The following is a 20,252-nucleotide window of genomic DNA, read 5'->3' on the forward strand; positions in this document are numbered from 1 at the left end:
ATGGCTCGTAAACGGGATGGTGGCTGCTGCCCTCTGCCCCTCAATGAGGACAATGCCCGCTTCTGCCTGCTGGCAGGGCTCATCTTGCTCTATCTGCTGTGTGGGGCAGCTGTGTTCTCTGCCCTGGAGCGCCCCTCCGAGCTCCGTGCCCGCCTCCTCTGGGACCAGCAGCTGGCCAACTTTACTCTGAGCCACCGGGTGAGCCTGGGAGCCCTGCATGCGCTGCTGCGCCAGTATGAAGAGGCCAACGGGGCCGGGATCAGAGTGGATGCTCTTAGGCCCCGCTGGGACTTCTCTGGAGCCTTCTACTTTGTCGGCACGGTGGTGTCCACCATCGGTGAGTTGGACAGCTGCTCTCGTTGAGGGTCAGAGTCAGGGTATTTTAGATGCAGTTCTTTGTTGTCATGTAGATGCAAACATCCGAACACAACTGTCTCAACAGATACACAGTATAATGTAGAGGATGTATTGAGCAGATGATGGGGTGAAGAGAGAGGAGAGGAGGCTAAGGGTTGGTGCCATCGGTTAGACTCCGAGACACTATTGTCAAATTAGTTTAATTTCAATTAAATGTTGGCATGTGAGGTTGATTTGCTTTACTATGACTTTTTTCACTGTGATCACTACTCATGACTGAAACTGAGCCAAAATGATAATATCAATAGCCTCTCCACGTCTTTTGTCATCTCGACATGTAGTACTAATTAAGAACAACTGTAGGGGAACTTAATTGACAAACAATTTTCACATTGACCCTTCTCTTTTGTACTCTTTCCCACCAGGCTTTGGTATGAACACCCCAGCTACCATCCCTGGTAAGATATTCCTGATCTTCTACGGCCTCATCGGCTGTGCCGCCACCATCCTCTTCTTCAACCTCTTCCTGGAGAGGATCATCACCATGCTGGCCTACATCATGCGTTGGTGCCACGAGCGGAGGATGAGGCGCTCAGGGTTGGGGGCTGTGTCAGGGGCCGAGGAGCCCCGCAGTGAGGAGGACAGTCTGGAGGGCTGGAAGCCCTCTGTCTACTACGTGATGCTGATCCTGGGGGTGGCGTCTGTGCTGATCGCCTGCAGCGCCTCCTCTCTGTACTGCTCCATGGAGGACTGGAGCTACATGGACTCCCTGTACTTCTGCTTCGTGGCCTTCAGCACCATCGGCTTCGGGGACCTGGTGAGCAGCCAGAGGGAGCACTATGAGGCCCAGGAAGCCTATCGCCTGGGCAACTGCCTCTTCATCCTCATGGGCGTGTGCTGCATCTACTCGCTCTTCAACGTCATCTCCATCATCATCAAACAGACTCTCAACTGGATCCTGGCCCGGCTGGCTTGTCCAGGCCGACGCTGTCCCTGCTCGTGCCCTAAGAGAGGCCTCCGCAGGCGGGTCTGCTGCCCCTGCCTCCATAAAAAACACTCTGGCTTGAGGCCTCCACCTGCACGACTCCGCCAGCAGCGCTTCAAACGCAACGCCGTGCAGCCCACCCCGTCCCAAGTCCCCACAGGGCGACATCGCTACACGGACGCCTCGGTGGAGACAGTGTGCGACAGCGAGACGGACGCCGGAGCGGGGGTGGACGGGGTCGCTGGGGGCCGGCGTCTCTCTGGGGAGATGATTTCGGTGAATGACTTCACAGCGTCCAATAAGGTGTCTTTGGCACTGCTGCAGAAGCAGCTGTGTGAGACGGCCCAGCAGGGCCCCAGGCAGAGCCACGTTCCTCGCCACAATGGCTTCTCTGGAGGTGTGGGTGCATTCGCCATTATGAACAATCGCCTGCAGGAGACCAGTGTGGACAGGTAGTCCCACCTGACCCCTACCAAACCTATTCACACCAACTCAGAAATAAAGCACTGTTTTGTTTGGGTTATTGAAATATTACTGGAGCTAGACTGGATGCTGGATCTTCTCCTGTTATGTCTAAAAAAAAACTAGCAACGTTTCATCCTCAGAATGATCATTGTTTGTAGATCAAACAGTAGTGAAACAGAACAGTTGGATGCTACAGCTGGCCATACATATTTGCCAAATTTGTTTTCAATTTAAATCATATTGAGGTTAGCTAGATTTCTAGTTGTAGACATGATTATAGCCCACAGCATACCTCTGTTCTGTCTGACAGCTTCTCAGAATGCCAGACATTCATGACGATCACTGATCTCCTATTGAGACAGAATGATCCCGTTTGGTTCTGTGGGGAGATGCGGTGGACAGACACCTTCCATTTCAACAGCATATGTCTGGAGAGGGTTTGAGAGGCTCAAGTGATTGGCTGGAATTCAATGCTGAACGCAATCAGGCTTTGTGTGGAATATGGAGATGTGGAGGGGGTCTGGAGGAGACCCAGTGATTTATGAGAGCCTTTCAGATGTGTCCTGAGCTCCTCTACAACACAATGGATTTGCGTGGGGTGGCATCAGTGAACATAGAAATTTACCCATATTCTGTATTTGTATCCTCAGTCACCTAATGTCTAGGGCTCTGCTAGAGAACCTGTTGAATATGTATCACAGTTCAATTGTGTTGCGTTAATTAGGTAGAAAGCCCTCAGACACACAGTATGAGAGCTGTAAAAGGAAGATAAAACCTCTTCATCTTCTGATGGCTGAGATGGAGGTCACATTAAAATGCAATGCAATCATCAAGATAACTCTGACAAATAGGATATTGAAATAAAGCACATTTAATCAAATATAGCGTTTGGAAAGGTATTTATGTCAATAAACGGTGTGAGAGTGTTACTATCTCATCCAATTTTTATGGATTGCCAATTTTCTGTGTTCATTTTAACAGTACCTAACTGATCAGGGCCCCTCACACCTATGCAGATATTTCCCTCAAGCATCACCTTGATCATCCATACTTATCTCTTTACAACATGAACACCATGTACCATATTATCCTCACCAAAGGTGTTTCATAGCACACTTTTAAACAGGAAAGTTAAAAAAAAAAAAGAAGGCTGAACACTTTTTTATTTAGAGACAACCCCTCCTGGTGGACATAAATGAAATTAAGTCTCTTCGTTGTCTGTGATTTACCATCCGCCAGTAATAATTTAAAACACAGTAAAACCTTTAATGATCTGGCATATTAGTTAACCACGTTAACTATCAAAATATTTGTCATTATAAATACGTAGTTGAAAGCCACTTGATGGAGATGTAAGTGGATGCTGTGGTGCTCTCCAGTAAATTCTCTGCAAGTTCTTATTCAGTCAAATCATCTTTATTTAGGCTGAAAACAGTCATGACTTTTAACATGTAGTGTCTATACACACTACACAGTATGTAAGTAAAGTACATACTCATTTAAATCCCATATGATAATACATTAACACGTTCATCAATCTACTGACCTTTCTTGGGTTTGTCTTGGTCATATCACTGTAACATGTTATTAAATCTACTGTCATCAAGGTCGGTAAGGCAGCACAGTACAGGTCATGCCAACCAGACCAAACACAGGACAGAGAGAGAGAGGTGTGATGACTCAACACTAAACATCAACCTGAAATGCATAACTATAGAAGTTGTGCAAAGAACACTGGTGCTAATTTTACCTCATTGAATTAAATTTTGAAAGAATATAACAGTTAGAATTTGACATTGATATCCATGTGGGATAAATATATGTTAGATGGGTTGTCAACTACTGAATCATATTGCTGAGCCAGAATCTCTGAGTTTAAAAATGTCAGGTCCTATAAAATAAAATGTTCCCTATATTGTAGAAATATAAAATCTATAGTTCACAAATTGCATTTTACTTGTCACATCAGGATGTTGCTTGGCAGGAGGGATGAGACAAAATTCCTTCCTCAGTTTCCCTTTTGTGATTGATTGAATTGCCACACAATGAAAACAGTTTTTATTTTGTCATTGGTTGTCTTCCTGAGACGTTTCCCAGACGACAGAGCCTAGACGAGCTTCTCAGAAACACCAAGCCCCTGGAGAAAGATATGGACTGCTGTTAAGTGATTGTGCATAAATACTGACCCGCTCAGAGATGACATAGTATTGGTATAGTAACTGAGATAGTTTGATATATATACAAACACTTACATTAGGTGTAGTAGGATTGTGTGCCTCTTTCTTTTCGTAATAGGCAGAGATGATACAGTTCCTTCTGCAACACACAGGAAACAGGCTTGAGGACAAGCAGTGTCTCTCTACTCAGAGGATCCTTATTGCACTTTGTTATTTAGTACCTATTGCGCTGTAATTAACTTTTGGCACAATACACTCAGATTCACTAACTTGCTCTGCAGACCACCTCCAGGTGGTAAACCTGGGACATCAGTGTTTGCCAGCACAGTGAGGACAGACAGCAGGTCAGGATCCTCCCCCTGGGAACTCAGCTCCTCATAAATCTCTATCAAAAGGGAAGAGGGGAGTAGTTACAAGAAAAACAATGATTGAAATGATACATGTAGCGTACTTGACCTTCCCTCTCTGTGTCAATGAACTGCTTCACTCCACAAAATGAGTGCCTTTTGCATTCCTTTGATATTTGAAGTAGAAATTGTTATATTAAATGAAGTTGCCTTTAATATAGACCACATGGACAATTCAATAAATCTGATTTTTTATATTAATAAAGACTTGCTAAAGTGCCAAAAATTCTGCATTTTTACATGTCCTTTTAAGCATCCTCTGTGACTTATAGGACTATTATAACCCCCTTAACCCCGATATTTCTCCAAGTTCTCACCATCACTGCAAAGCCCTAGTTATTTTGTTGCATTTTGTCAACACTGTTACTTGAACTGAACTCTCGTTTTAATATATTTTTCAAAAGAAGTATTGAACATCTAATAGTCAAATCACAGTGTAAAAGCAGGTGAGCTGGTTCTACTCTTTTTGGCAATTTTCTGATGTTTCATGGTGGAAAACTGAGCGGGTCGATCACACCACGCCACAACCCTGTTAGCTATGAACAGACAGGCTAGACATTTTTTTACAGAACTGTTTTGGGGTGAAGCTTGCATTCAATCGCCCCTCCTTGTTGTACACGACAGTACACGCTGATTTAAGAAGAAGTCGCCAACCCTGTTACTTTATTTGCAGTTAATAGGCACTTACTATAGTATTTCTTTTATTTAACCTCTTGAGATGGGAAAACATGTTTTTTATTAAGTTTAACGTGCTCTTTATGACAGAGTGTTGGTGTTTTTAGGTACTCAAAAGGCGCCTAATTTGTGGACTGGCCCAACTATAGTAGTGTAAATCTTGTTGTAAACTGATTTGGGGTTAAATTGGATAAACTGAAGTGAGTGAATATAATTATCCCCACAACGACCCCCACAATACTGCACCTGCCACTTTAGACTCCAGCAGGTCTTCAAGCGCTGCCTCCTGGTGTAGTGCCTCTGCTGAGAGCTGGGGGGCGCCAGGGAAGCAGACCAAGATTATGCTGATGTTGTCCAGACTGCCCTGCAGAGGAGAACAAGCCAACCAGGGTTAGTACAGTCACAGTACACAGAGATAACCTCATGGTAGGATACAGTACAGACCTGACATAAGTACATCTCACGTTTGTAAAGAGGGTTGACTGTTGTTAGCACATTTTAGTGATGTACGCTGTCCTCTGAACAGTGTGCGAGATAGGATAATCTTTCCCTCCATTATGTTAATGGTGAAAATGTATTGAGCTGTAGATATTGTTGTTGGTCAAGTGCCAAATCAGGTGAGTGCCAAACAAGTCTTACTAGAAGGCTACTAGCAGGATTACAACAGCCGCTAAGTAGTGACCTTTGACCTCCAACTACGACCACTTCTCTTCTGTGTTTGTCTGATCCTTACAAGATTAGGCCCCCTTTGTTCTAGAAGTTACCCCACTCTCAAATGATAGAGTACTGCCTGTCTTCCCTGTAGCGTACGTGGTGCATGAACTGCTGCCTGCTATTAATTTGCAGATGATTGTTGACACCTCAACCAGGATTAATGGGCAGGGCAATTTGCGACTGTTGTTGTCTTCGTAATCAGTGGCTGTATTGGAGGGGGAGTGGTTTCTCCTCTCATAGGAAATCAGCAATTGGTATCATGGAGGTGTGCTCTTCACCTCTGCAAGGCAATTATTGCTAGTACTTCAGTCTCCCATGTTTTCTCAGTGGCGGTCTCGTTGCAAATCTAAGACCGACGCTGAAACAAAGAAGGTGCTGTAGAGTTGTTTTGCTGAGTTATTTGAGGAAGGAAAGAGAGGAAGGCTCCACACCACTCTCTTACTTGAGTATCTTACCTCCAACTATGACCACTTCTCTTCTGAAAAACAGCTTCTATCTCAAGGACATCAGACTGTTAAATAGTCATCACTAACATAGAGAGGCTGCTGTCACATATACATAGACTTGAAATCACTGGCCACTTTAATAATGTTTACATATTTGTGCTTTACTGTACAGTACCAGTGAAACATTTGGACACACCTACTCATTCAAGTGTTTTTCTTTATTTTTACTATTTTCAACATTGTAGACTAATAGTGAAGATATTGAAACTATGAAATAACACATGGAATCATGTAGTAACCAAAAAAGTGTTAAACAAATCAAAATATATTTTATATTTGAGATTCTTCAGAGTAGCCACCCTTTGAATTAATGACAGCTTTGCACAATCTTGGCGTTCTCTCAACCAGCTTCATGAGGTAGTCACCTGGAATGCATTTCAATTTTTTTATTTTTTATTTCACCTTTATTTAACCAGGTAGGCCAGTTGAGAACAAGTTGTCATTTACAACTGCGACCTGGATAGATAAAACATAGCAGTGCGACAAAAACAACACAGAGTTACACATGGGATAAACAAATGTATAGTAAATAACACAATAGAAAAAATCTATATACAGTGTGTGCAAATGTAGTAACATTAGGGTGGTAAGGCAATAAATAGGCCATAGTGGCGAAATAATGACAATTTCGCATTAACACTGGAGTAATAGATGTGCAGATGATGATGTGCAAGTAGAGATTCTGGGGTGCAAAAGAGCAAGAGGGTAAGTAATAATATGGGGATGAGGTAGTTGGGTGTGCTATTTACAGATTGGCTGTGTACAGGTACAGTGATCGGTAAGCTGCTCTGACAGCTGATGCTTAAAGTTAGAGAGGGAGATATTAGACTCCAGCTTCAGTGATTTTTGCAGTTCGTTCCAGTCATTGGCAGCAGAGAACTGGAAGGAAAGGCGGCCAAAGGAAGTGTTGGTTTTGGGGATGACCAGTGAAATATACCTGCTGGAGTGCGTGCTACGGGTGGGTGTTGTTATGGTGACCAGTGAGCTGAGATAAGGCGGGGCATTACCTAGAAAAGAGTTATAGATGACCTGGAGCCAGTGGGTTTGGCAATGAATATGTAGTGAGGGCCAGCCAATGAGAGGACACAGGTCGCAGTGGTATATGGGGCTTTGGTGACAAAACGGGGGACCAGTACGTGGGACCAATACGGAGAAGAAAAAAAATGTATGAAATGTATGCATTCACTACTGTAAGTCGCTCTGGATAAGAGCGTCTGCTAAATGACTAAAATGTAAATGTGAATGTAAAACGGATGGCACTGTGATAAACTACATCCAGTTTGCTGAGTAGAGTGTTGGAGGCTAGTTTATAAATGACATCGGCGAAGTCATGGATCGGTAGGATAGTCAGTTTTACGAGGGTTTTACGAGGGTGTTTGGCAGCATGAGTGGAGGCTTTCTTGCGATAAAGAAAGCCGATTCTAGATTTAATTTTGTATTGGAGATGCTTAATGTGAGTCTGGAAGGAGAGTTTGCAGTCTAACCAGACACCTAGGTATTTGTAGTTGTCCACATATTCTAAGTCAGAACCGTCCAGAGTAGTGATGCTAGTCGGCGGGCGGGTGCGGGCAGCAATCGGTTGAAGAGCATGCGCTTAGTTTTACTAGCACTTAAAAGCAGTTGGAGGCCACGGAAAGAGTGTTGTATGGCGTTGAAGCTTGTTTGGAGGTTTGTTAGTACAGTGTCCAAAGAAGGGCCAGATGTATACAGAATGGTGTCGTCTGCGTAGAGGTGGATCAGAGAATCACCAGCAGCAAGAGCGACATCATTGATATATACATAGAAAAGAGTCACCTCAGAATTGAACCCTGTGGCACGCCCATAGAGACTGCCATAGGCCTGGACAACAGGCCCTCTGATTTGACACATTGAACTCTATCTGAGAAGTAGTTGGTAAACCAGGCGAGGCAATCATTTGAGAAGCCAATTAACATGTGTGCCTTGTTAAAAGTTAATTTGTGGAAATTCTTTCCTTCTTAATGCATTTGTGCCAATCAGTTGTATTGTGACAGAATAGCCCTATTTGGTAAAAGACCAAGTCCATATTATGGCAAGAACAGATCAAATAAGCAAAGAGAAACAACAGTCAGTCATTACTTTAAGACATGAAGGTCAGTCAATCTGGAAAATTTCAAGAACTTTAAAAGTTTCTTCAAGTGCAGTTGCAAAAACTACCAAGTACTATGATGAAACTGGCTCTCATGAGGACCACCACAGGAAAGGAAGACCCAGAGTTACCTCTGCTGCAGAGAATAAGTTCATTAGAGTTACCAGCCTCAGAAATTGCAGCCCAAATAAATGCTTCGAGTTCAAGTAACAGACACATCACAACATCAACTGTTCAGTGGAGACTGCGTGAATCAGGCCTTCAAGGTCGAATTGCTGCAAAGAAACCACTACTAAAGGACACCAATAATAATAAGAAACTTGCTTGGGCCAAGAAACATGAGCAATGGACATTAGACCGGTGGAAATCTGTTCTTTGGTCTGATGAGTCCAAATATGAGATTTTTGGTTCCATCTTTGTGAGACGCAGAGTGTAGCACAGAGGATGTGGTGTGATGGTGCTTTGCTGGTGACACTGTCTGTGGTTTATTTAGAATTCAAAGCACACTTAACCAGCATGGCCACCACAGCATTCTGCAGAAATACGCCATCCCATCTGGTTGGCGCTTAGTGGGACTATCATTTGTTTTTCAACAGGACAATGACCCAAAACACACCTCCAGGCTGTGTAAGGGCTATTTGACAAGGAAGGAGGGTGATGGAGTGCTGCATCAGATGACCTGGCCTCCACAATCACCCGACCTCAACCCAATTGAGATGGTTTGGGATGAGTTGGACCGCAGAGTGAAGGAAAAGCAGCCAACAAGTGCTCAGCATTTGTGGGGACTCCTTCAAGACTGGTGGAAAATAATTCCTCGTGAAGCTGGTTGAGAGAATCCCAAGAGTGTGCAAAGCTGTCATCAAGGCAAAGGGTGGCTACTTTGAAGAATCTCTAATATAAATTATATTTTCTGTTATGTTATAGTTTTTGTCTTTACTATTATTCTACAACATAGAAAATAGTAAAAATAAAGAAAAACCCTTGATTGAGTAGGTGTGTCCAAACTTTTGACTGGTACTGTATATAATGTATTCTATTCTACTGTATTTAGTCTATGCCACTCTGACATTGCTCATCCTAATATTTATATATTCCTTAATTCCATTCTTTTACTTTTAGGTTGTGTGTATTGTGTGTATTGTTGTGAATTTTAGATATTACTGCACCGTTGGAGCTAGAAACACAAGCATTTCGCTACACTCTCAATAACAGCCTGCTAAACGTGCACGTGACCAATAAAATTCGATTTGATTTTGTTATTTTCAGATGATCTCATTTTGCTCTTTTGTAGCTTTGCCAACTATGTGTGTGTTTTCTATACCTGTTCGCTCCTCTCCTGTAGGCTTTACAGATGCTCCCCACCCCTTGGCTGCAACCCTTCTAATTCAGTGAACCCTGCGTGCACAACAATGTGGAATTCCTGGTCTGTCTCTGGCAGCGTTTTGAACTCTTTCTTCCCCTCCTTGCCTCTTTTGACCTCACCTGTTCCCAGTCTCCTCCCACTCACAAGGCAGGCAATATGCTTGACCTCATCTTACCAGAGGCTGTTCACCTACCTTCCATCACTGTAAATTTCAAGCTTCTGGCACTTTTTGAGCTTCTCCTCCCTCCGTAGCCCTTTCCTGCAGTCAATGACCAAAACTACCCTATTTGGCCTCATTAATAATGATTATTTCAAAAACCTGCAGAAAGTCAGGTGTTTCTATGTCAAACAGGTGTTATATTCTGTGATGTACAGTATAATAAGTGTAATGTTGGAATGCATTACATTTCAACTCTATTTGACACGGTACAGGTGTTTTCTTTTTTTTAAAGCCAATAATCAGATGTGCAAGGTGTATACTTCTGTTTCAAGGTAAATGTGTTAAAGACGACCAAGATACACTCTTTGTGACCCTGATTGAGCCCATTGCAGTAAAATATTAATCCTCCCCTCCTCCTCCCGCTCTGAGGATTACTTTGTCAAACACTTTGAAAAGAAGGTTGACGACATCTCCTCCTCATTCCCTCAGCCTTTTGAGTCCACTGGTCCCACTCACACAGAACTACCCTACACCTTGACCTCTTTCTACCTCTCTCTTCAGATCAAATCCTGCGATTAGTGTGGTCCGGCCGCATGACAACCTGCCCTCTTTAGTCCATCCCCTTCTCCAGACCATCTCTCATCCCATTCCTCATAAACTCATCCCTGACTACTGGCTGTGTCCCCCCTGACTTTATGAGTCGTTCCCCTCAAGAAACCTACACTTGACCCCTCTGACGCAAAGAATTACAGAACGGTATACCTTTCTTTTATTTCCAAAACCCTTGAGCATGCTGTCTCTGACCAACTCTCTCTCTATCTCTCTCAGAACAATCTTCTTGACCCTAACCAGTCAGTCTTCAAGACGGGTCACTCAACCGAGACTGCTCTTCTCTGTGTCACGTAGGCTCTCCGCACTGCCAAAGCTGACACTCTCGCCTTTGTTCCCTGTGGCTCAGTTGGTAGAGCATGGTGTTTGCAACGCCAGCATGGTGTGTGCAACGCCAGGGTTGTGGGTTCGATTGCCACGGGGGGCCAGTAAATGCATGAATTGAAAATGAAATGTATGTATTCACTACTGTAAGTCGCTCTGGATAAGAGCGTCTGCTAAATGACTAAAATGTAAAATATAAATGTTCTCATCCTCCTAGATCTATCCACTGCCTTCAACAATGTGAACCATCAGATTCTCCTCTCCACCCTCTCAGGGCTGGGTGTCTCAGGCTCTGCACACTCTTGGATTGCATCCTACCTGGCAGGCCACTCCTACCAGGTGACGTGGAGCGGATCAGTGTCTGCACCACATACATTTAATACAGGTGTCCCTCAGGGCTCAGTTCTAGGCCCTCTCTTCTTCTCTCTATACACCAAGTCACTTGGTTCTGTCATATCCTCGCATGGTCTCTCCTATTACTGCTATGCGGATGACACCCAGGTGGCGACACGCATCTCTGCGTGCCTGGCAGATACACTACATGACCAAAAGTATGTGGACACCTGCTCGTCGAACATCTCATTCCAAAATCATGTGCATTAATATGGAGTTGCTGCCTCCACTCTTCTGGTAAGGCTTTCCACTAGATGTTGGAACATTGCTGTGGGGACCAGCTTCCATTCAGCCACAAGAGCATTAGTGAGGTCAGCACTGATGTTGGGCGATTAGGCCTGGTTTGCAGTTGGCGTTCCAATTCATCCTAAAGGTGTTCAATGGGGTTGAGGTCAAGGCTCTTTGCAGGCCAGTCAAGTTCTTCCACATCGACCTTGACAAACCATTTCTGTATGGACCTCGCTTTGTGCACAGGGGCATTGTCATGCTGAAACAGGAAAGGGCCTTCCTTAAACTGTTGCCACAAAGTTGGAAAAACAGAATAGTCTAGAATGTGATTGTATGCTGGAGCGTTAAGATTTCCCTTCACTTGAACTGAGGTGCCTAGCCCGAACCATGAAAAACAGCCCCAGACCATTATTCCTCCTACACCAACTTTACAATTGGCACTATGCATTAGGGAAGGTAGCGTTCTCTTGGCATCCGCCAAACCCAGGTTCGTCCGTCGGACTGCTAGATGGTGAATCACTCCAGAGAACGATTTTCCACTGCTCCAGAGTCCAAAGGCAGCGAGCTTTACACCACTCCAGCTGATGCTTGACATTGCGCATGGTGATCTTAGTCTTGTGTGGGGCTGCTTGGCCATGGAAACATATTTCATGAAGCTCCTGACGAACAGTTATTGTGCTGACGTTGCTTCCAGAGGCAGTTTGGAACTCGGTAGTGAGTGTTGCAACTGAGAACAGACGATCTTTACACGCTTCAGCACTTGGCGGTCCCATTCTTTGAGCCACCACTATGCGGCTGAGCCGTTGTTGCTACTAGACGTTTCCACTTCACAATAACAGCACTTACAGTTGACCGGGGCAGCTCTAGCCGGGCAGCAATTTGACAAACTGACTTGTTGGAAAGGTGGAATCCTATGACGGTGCCACGTTGAAAATCACTGAGCTCTTCGGTAAGGCCATTCTACTGCCAATGTTTGTCTGTGGGGGTTGCATGGCTGTGTGCTCGATTTTATACACCTGTCAGCAACGGTTGTGGCTGAAATAGCGGAATCTACTAATTTGAAGGGGTGTCCACATAATTTTGTATATATAGTGTGCCTCAGCTTGGATGTCAGCCCACCACCTCAAGCTCAACCTGGACAAGATGACACTGCTCTTCATCAAGGTTGACAACTCGAGTGTCCTCCTCCCAGAGTGCAAAGAACCTTGGCGTGACCCTGGACAACACCCTGTCGTTTTCTGTAAACATCAAAGCAGTGACTCGCTCTTGCAGGTTCCTGCTCTACAACATCCGTAAAGTACGACCCTATCTCACACAGGAAGCCGAGCAGGTCCCAATTCAGGCACTTGTCCTCTTCCGTCTGTATTACTGCAACTCACTGTTGGCTGGGTTCCCCGCTTGTGCCATCAAACCCCTGCAACTTATCCAGAATGCTGCAGCCCACCTGGTGTTCAAACTTCCCAAATTCCCCCATGTCACCCCGCTCCTCCACACACTCCACTGGCTTCCAGTCGAAACTCGCATCCACTACAAGACCATGGTTCTTACCTATGAAGCAGCAAGAGGAACTGCCCCTCCCTACCTTCAGGCTATGCTCAAACCCTACACCCCAACCCAGCTATCCCCATTGAGACCGTGTCTGTGCCTCGACCTAGGTTGGGCAAAACTAAACATGGAGGTGTTCGCCTTAGCAATCTCACTAGAATAAAGACCTCCTCCATTCCTGCCATTATTGAAAGAGATTGTGATACCTCACATCTCAAAATAGGGCTACTTAATGTTAGATCCCTCACTTCAAAGGCAGTTACAGTCAATTAACTAATCACTGATCATAATCTTGATGTGATTGGCCTGACTGAAACATGGCTTAAGCCTGATGAATTTACTGTGTTAAATGAGGCCTCGCCTCCTGGTTACACTAGTGACCATATCCCCCGTGCATCCCGCAAATGCGGAGGTGTTGCTAACATTGACGATAGCAAATTTCAATTTACAAAAAAAACAACAACGACGTTTTTGTCTTTTGAGCTTCTAGTCATGAAATCTATGCAGCCTACTCAATCACTTTTTATAGCTACTGTTTACAGGCCTCCTGGGCCATATACAGCGTTCCTCACTGAGTTCCCTGAATTCCTATCGGATATTGTAGTGACAGCAGATAATATTCACATTTTTGGTGACTTTAATATTCACATGGAAAAGTCCACAGACCCACTCCAAAAGGCTTTCGGAGCCATCATCGACTCAGTGGGTTTTGTCCAACATGTCTCTGGACCTACTCACTGCCACAGTCATACTCTGGACCTAGTTTTGTCCCGTGGAATAAATGTTGTGGATCTTAATGTTTATCCTCATAATCCTGGACTATCGGACCACCATTTTATTACGTTTGCAATCGCAACAAATAATCTGCTCAGACCCCAACCAAGGAGCATCAAAAGTCGTGCTATAAATTCTCAGACAACCCAAAGATTTCTTGATGCCCTTCCAGACTCCCTCTGCCTACCCAAGGACATCAGAGGACAAAAATCAGTTAACCACCTAACTGAGGAACTCAATTTAACTTTGCGCAATACCCTAGATGCAGTTGCACCCCTAAAAACTAAAAACATTTGTCTTAAGAAACTAGCTCCCTGGTATACAGAAAATACACAAGCTCTGAAGCAAGCTTCCAGAAAATTGGAACGGAAATGGTGCCACACCAAACTGGAAGTCTTCCGATTAGCTTGGAAAGACAGTACCGTGCAGTATCGAAGAGCTCTCACTGCTGCTCGATCATCCTATTTTTCCAACTTAATTGAGGAAAATAAGAACAATCCTAAATTTATTTTTGATACTGTTGCAAAGCTAACTAAAAAGCAGCATTCCCCAAGAGAGGATGGCTTTCACTTCAGCAGTAATAAATTCATGAACTTCTTTGAGGAAAAGATTATGATCATTAGAAAGCAAATTACGGACTCCTCTTTAAATCTGCGTATTCCTCCAAAGCTCCCTTGTCCTGAGTCTGCACAACTCTGCCAGGACCTAGGATCAAGGGAGACACTTAAGTGTTTTAGTACAAAATCTCTTGACACAATGATGAAAATAATCATGGCCTCTAAGCCTTCAAGCTGCATACTGGACCCTATTCCAACTAAACTACTGAAAGAGCTGCTTTCTGTGCTTGGCCCTCCTATGTTGAACATAATAAACGGTTCTCTATCCACCGGATGTGTACCAAACTCACTAAAAGTGGCAGTAATAAAGCCTCTCTCGAAAAAGCCAAACCTTGACCCAGAAAATATAAAAAACTATCGGCCTATATCGAATCTTCCATTCCTCTCAAAAAAAATTGAAAAAGCTGTTGCGCAGCAACTCACTGCCTTCCTGAAGACAAACAATGTATACGAAACGCTTCAGTCTGGTTTTAGACCCCATCATAGCACTGAGACTGCACTTGTGAAGGTGGTAAATGACCTTTTAATGATGTCAGACTGAGGCTCTGCATCTGTCCTCGTGCTCCTAGATCTTAATGCTGCTTTTGATACCATCGATCACCACATTCTTTTGGAGAGATTTGAAACCCAAATTGGTCTACACGGACAAGTTCTGGCCTGGTTTAGATCTTATCTGTCAGAAAGATATCAGTTTGTCTCTGTGAATGGTTTGTCCTCTGACAAATCAACTGTAAATTTCGGTGTTCCTCAAGGTTCCGTTTTAGGACCACTATTGTTTTCACTATATATTTTACCTCTTGGGGATGTCATTCAAAAACATAATGTTAAATTTCACTGCTATGCGGATGACACACAGCTGTACATTTCAATGAAACATGGTGAAGCTCCAAAATTGCCCTCGCTAGAAGCCTGTGTTTCAGACATAAGGAAGTGGATGGCTGCAAATGTTCTACTTTTAAACTCGGACAAAACAGAGATGCTTGTTCTAGATCCCAAGAAACAAAGAGATCTTCTGTTAAATCTGACAATTAATCTTGATGGTTGTACAGTCGTCTCAAATAAAACTGTGAAGGACCTCGGCGTTACTCTGGACCCTGATCTCTCTTTTGAAGAACATATCAAGACTGTTTCAAGGGCAGCTTTTTTCCATCTACGTAACATTGCAAAAATCAGAAACTTTCTGTCCACAAATGATGCAGAAAAGTTAATCCTTGCTTTTGTTACTTCTAGGTTGGACTACTGCAATGCTCTACTTTCCGGCTACCCAGATAAAGCACTAAATAAACTTCAGTTAGTGCTAAATACGGCTGCTAGAATCATGACTAGAACCCAAAAATGTGATCATATCACTCCAGTGTTAGCCTCCCGACACTTGCTTCCTGTTAAGGCAAGGGCTGATTTCAAGATTTTACTGCTAACCTACAAAGCATTACATGGGCTTGCTCCTACCTATCTTTCCGATTTGGTCCTGCCGTACATACCTACACGTACGCTACGGTCACAAGACGCAGGCCTCCCAATTGTCCCTAGAATTTCTAAGCAAACAGCTGGAGGCAGGGCTTTCTCCTATAGAGCTCCATTTTTATGGAATAGTCTGCCTACCCATGTGAGAGATGCAGACTCGGTCTCAACCTTTAAGTCTTTACTGAAGACTTATCTCTTCAGTGGGTCCTATGATTGAGTGTAGTCTGGCCCAGGAGTTTGAAGGTGAATGGAAAGGCTCTGGAGCAACAAACCGCCCATGCTGTCTCTGCCTTGCCGGTTCCCCTCTCTCCACTGGGATTCTCTGCCTCTAACCCTAGTACATGGGCTGAGTCACTGGCTTATTGGTGTTCTTCCATGCCGTCCCTAGGAGGGGTGCGTCACTTGAGTGGGTTGAGTCACTGACGTGGTCTTCCTGTCTGGGTTGGCGCCCCCCCTTGGGTTGTGCCGTGGCAGAGATCTTTGTGGGCTATACTCGGCCTTGTCTCAGGATGGTAAGTTGGTGATTGAAGATATCCCTCTAGTGGTGTGGGGGCTGTGCTTTGGCAAAGTGGGTGGGGTTATGTCCTTCCTGTTTGGCTCTGTCCGGGGGTGTCGTCAGATGGGGCCACAGTGTCTCCTGACCCCTCCTGTCTCAGCCTCCAGTATTTATGCTGCAGTAGTTTATGTGTCGGCGGGCTAGGGTCAGTCTGTTATATCTGGAGTATTTCTCCTGTCTTATCCGGTGTCCTGTGTGAATTTAAGTATGCTCTCTCTAATTCTCTCTTTCTCTCTTTCTCTCTCTCTCAGAGGACCTGAGCCCTAGGACCATGCCTCAGGACTACCTGACATGATGACTTCTTGCTGTCCCCAGTCCACCTGGCCGTGCTGCTGCTCCAGTTTCAACTGTTCTGCCTGCGGCTATGGAACCCTGACCTGTTCACTGGATGTGCTACCTGTCCCAGACCTGCTGTTTTGAACTCTCTAGAGACAGCAGGAGCGGTAGAGACTCTCTACTCTAAAGTGGTAGAGACTCTCAATGATCGGCTATGAAAAGCCAACTGACATTTACTCTTGAGGTGCTGACTTGTTACACCCTCGACAACTGTGAATATTATTATTTGACCATGCTGGTCATTTATGAACATTTGAACATCTTGGCCATGTGCTGTTATAATCTCCACCCGGCACAGCCAGAAGAGGACTGGCCACCCCTCATAGCCTTGTTCCTCTCTCGGTTTCTTCCTAGGTTTTGGCCTTTCTAGGGAGTTTTTCCTAGCCACCGTGCTTCTACACCTGCATTGCTTGCTGTTTAGGGTTTTAGGCTGGGTTTCTGTACAGCACTTTGAGATATCAGCTGATGTAAGAAGGGCTATATAAATACATTTGATTTGATTTGAACCCGAGTACTCCGCTCTGCCACCTGTGGTCTCTTGGCCCAGAACCAGCTTCCCCCTGAAGCTAGGACAGCAGAATCCCTGCTCATCTTCTGAAAACATTTGAAATCCTACCTCTTCAAAGAGTATTTTATTTTAAACTATCCCCACGCACCCCCCCCCTCACGTCCGATCCTGATGTGACCTGGGTGGGCTAATAAAAGCAGAGTCTGATGTACAAATGCTGTATGCAACCTTATCCTTTGTATAAGACTGACCCTCCACACAGCAAAGCTAAAGCACTTTGTCTCCCTTCAGGAACATGAATAGCCTACTTCCTCCTTCATGCACAACTGAACTGACTCGCCCTTCGACTATGATGGTGAAGTGTGTGAGAGCATTAGAAACTGTGACATTTTCAGGTCGTTGAGCAGAATCTCTAAACTGGAACACTGTTATATAACCGCCAAGCCATACTAAGATGAGGATATGGCAGTCAAAGCCAGCCCAGCTCAGCTCACAGAGTATGTGTTCAATAGGTGTGTAGGTGTGTGCTAGTGGGTATGTGTTTGTAAAGGTATTGTGACGTCATACATTCTCATGTCCCAGTGGTCTGTCTAAGCCTTGCGAAGGTCAGAAGGTACTCTTTGAGTTCTGGTATATCCTCGATAATCTTATTTCATGGGATTATTATTATGTAATGGAAAATAAAGCCATAGCCTCTGCAAAAATAATCGTTTTATTAACTAATGTTCAGTCTGTGTGGCTCATGTTTAACCAGATCAGAACATTTTGCCCTGTGTACATTGAGGATAGTGCATCCACATGTTGACAGCGAACTGATACACTTATGCACCAACATGTACATGAAGGGACTATTTTAACAGATCACTGATGTGGTCCACATGTACTGATCTACAGGTGACCTTGGGTACTGACCTTATAGAGGCAGAGGTCAATGACCTGGGAACAGACGTCCCTGAGGTCAGTGCAGACGCGCAGACGGCTGCGGATGAAAGCACACAGCTCCTCGTTGGAGACCGTGTCCCACACCCCGTCACAGGCCAGCACCAGGAACTCATCCCCGGGCGACCGCTCCACCACACACACCTCTGGCTCCGGAGACACCATCTGCTGGGTGGGCGGCCGGTTCTCTGCCCCCTTGTAGCTGAAGTCCCCCAGGGCGCGGGACACAGCCAGGGAGCCGTTAATACGCTGCAGGGACACGGAGCCACCGGCGCTCTCGATGCGCTCCCTCTCCAGAGGGCTGTAGGGCTTGTGGTCCTCAGTGGAGAAGCACACTTGGCCTGCCCGGCACAGCATGGCACGCGAGTCTCCACAGTTGGCAAAGTAGAAGTATCGTGGTGAGATGAGAGTGGAGGTCACGGTGGTGCCACCCCGCTCCCAGCCCTCACGGCGGGCTGCAGTCAGCAGGTGTTTGTCTGTGTGTAGGAAGCCATCTGTGAAGCTCCCTCTCACCCGATCAGGGTGGTCCTCTGGCCCGATCCCTCCTACAGGACACACCCGTACAGTTAGTACACACAGGCCGTACAGTTAGTACACACAGGCCATACAGCTAGTACACACAGGCCGTACAGTTAGTACACACAGGCCGTACAGTTAGTACACACAGGCCGTACAGTTAGTACACACAGGCCGTACAGCTAGTACACACAGGCCGTACAGCTAGTACACACAGGCCGTACAGTTAGTACACACAGGCCGTACAGTTAGTACACACAGGCCGTACAGTTAGTACACACAGGCCGTACAGTTAGTACACACAGGCCGTACAGTTAGTACACACAGGCCATACAGTTAGTACACACAGGCCATACAGCTAGTACACACAGGCCATACAGTACACAAGCACAACACTGCTACTTTATCTTGCTAATCTCCAGTAACCTAAAATGTAGTGATCATTTATATTTATTACCAGGTATAAACCTCTCTAACATAGGCTATTCAATACATCACTGAGGAGTCACATGCTTTACTCCGATGAGCTTAATGTTACATATAAATATCTGCTCTCGAATGAGTCATCAACTCAATATATTAAGATCTGTTCATGCATCTCTTTTGTATCAAGCATCTATTTAAACTATGAGATGAAACAGGCTGTTAAGTAACATGAGAGGTATGTCAAATACAGATGATAACATTTTGTCTAAGTTTGTTTCACCTGTAGCTAGGACCTGATCCAGCAGGTGTTGTGAGGCGTACTGTGCCACTTGGTTGCCCGCATGCCCATCAAACACAGCAAAGAAGCTCCAGTCTGCCAGCCCTGCGCCCAGCTGAGGAACACAGTTGTGGTAGTCTTCCATGTTGGCCCTCCAGCCCTGCATGCTGCCCAGGGCGTAGGTCAGGCCCCAGCGGGAGCAGCCCTCCTCAGTCAGCTTGTCCAGGACTGGACGGTCCAGGTAGGGGCTGGGGATCACCTCCTCCCCCTCCCCCTGCATGTGCTCTGCCCCTCCACGCCCCCCTACCTTGAAGAAGGAGCTGACCCTCTTCTCTGTCTCCTTCACCAGCTGCCGGACAAATGCAGGCATCTCCACACTCCCCTTCCGTGTTGTCCTCATGGCTACAGCAGCTGACAGTGTGGTTCTGGGTGTCCTCTTTCCCTCTCCTCCCCACTGTGGGCCTGTGGGCCAGTGGGCTGTTGGCTAGGCCTGTGCCGTGCCGTGTGCTGCCTGCGTAGCCCCGCTTCTCCAAGCCTTTCAGAGCATGGCTTCCCAGGCTGATGCTATTGGTCTGGCTGATTTATTTTCTCTGTGCTGCTGCTTGCTGTTTACCCCCCTCTCTCTGCCCATCTCCTTCCTTTCAGTCCTCTCTTCTCTCTTTCTGTTCTCTCTGGAGATGTCACTGATCTGCACTCTCTCCTGTATTCATCCCTGCTCTGTGTTTGTTATTTTTGCCTCTCCTCTGTAGTCCTGTGATTTCACCTTCTCCCTCTCTTTTTCATAGCACTTCCCTCTTTCTCCAGCTCTCCCCTAGTCTTGTTGT

At 45.4% G+C, this 20,252-nt stretch overlaps 2 protein-coding genes across 2 annotated transcripts; one reads left to right on the plus strand and one right to left on the minus strand.

The window, feature by feature from the left end:
• Nucleotides 1-1,798, plus strand: kcnk12l (potassium channel, subfamily K, member 12 like). The gene is made up of 3 exons (XM_014196615.1): nucleotides 1-337; nucleotides 783-1,384; nucleotides 1,451-1,798. Exons 1-3 carry the CDS (start codon nucleotides 1-3, stop codon nucleotides 1,796-1,798), a joined length of 1,287 nt encoding a protein of 428 aa, XP_014052090.1.
• Nucleotides 1,799-3,113: 1,315 nt separating this feature from the next.
• On the minus strand, nucleotides 3,114-20,252 carry ppm1nb (protein phosphatase, Mg2+/Mn2+ dependent, 1Nb (putative)). Its single transcript, XM_014196899.3, has 6 exons — nucleotides 19,432-20,252; nucleotides 18,183-18,754; nucleotides 5,313-5,430; nucleotides 4,255-4,369; nucleotides 4,060-4,123; nucleotides 3,114-3,944 (listed from the first exon to the last, which is right to left on the minus strand). Exons 1-6 carry the CDS (start codon nucleotides 19,826-19,828, stop codon nucleotides 3,915-3,917), a joined length of 1,296 nt encoding a protein of 431 aa, XP_014052374.1. The 5' UTR covers nucleotides 19,829-20,252; the 3' UTR covers nucleotides 3,114-3,914.

This window comes from Salmo salar, chromosome 04 (assembly GCF_965601325.2).
Source record: "Salmo salar chromosome 04, fSalSal1, whole genome shotgun sequence".
NCBI classification, from domain to species: domain Eukaryota; kingdom Metazoa; phylum Chordata; class Actinopteri; order Salmoniformes; family Salmonidae; genus Salmo; species Salmo salar.

Excerpts from the sequence above, each read along its gene's own strand:
- kcnk12l (XM_014196615.1), top strand. The coding sequence starts at position 1 with ATGGCTCGTAAACGGGATGGTGGCTGCTGCCCTCTGCCCCTCAATGAG. Across the intron at positions 338-782 it reads CACGGTGGTGTCCACCATCG|GCTTTGGTATGAACACCCCA; the intron begins GTGAGTTGGACA and ends CTTTCCCACCAG. Across the intron at positions 1,385-1,450 it reads AGAGAGGCCTCCGCAGGCGG|CAGCGCTTCAAACGCAACGC; the intron begins GTCTGCTGCCCC and ends CGACTCCGCCAG.
- ppm1nb (XM_014196899.3), bottom strand. The coding sequence starts at position 19,828 with ATGAGGACAACACGGAAGGGGAGTGTGGAGATGCCTGCATTTGTCCGG. Across the intron at positions 18,755-19,431 it reads GGATCAGGTCCTAGCTACAG|GAGGGATCGGGCCAGAGGAC; the intron begins GTGAAACAAACT and ends TGTGTCCTGTAG. Across the intron at positions 5,431-18,182 it reads TTGACCTCTGCCTCTATAAG|GGCAGTCTGGACAACATCAG; the intron begins GTCAGTACCCAA and ends TCTCCTCTGCAG.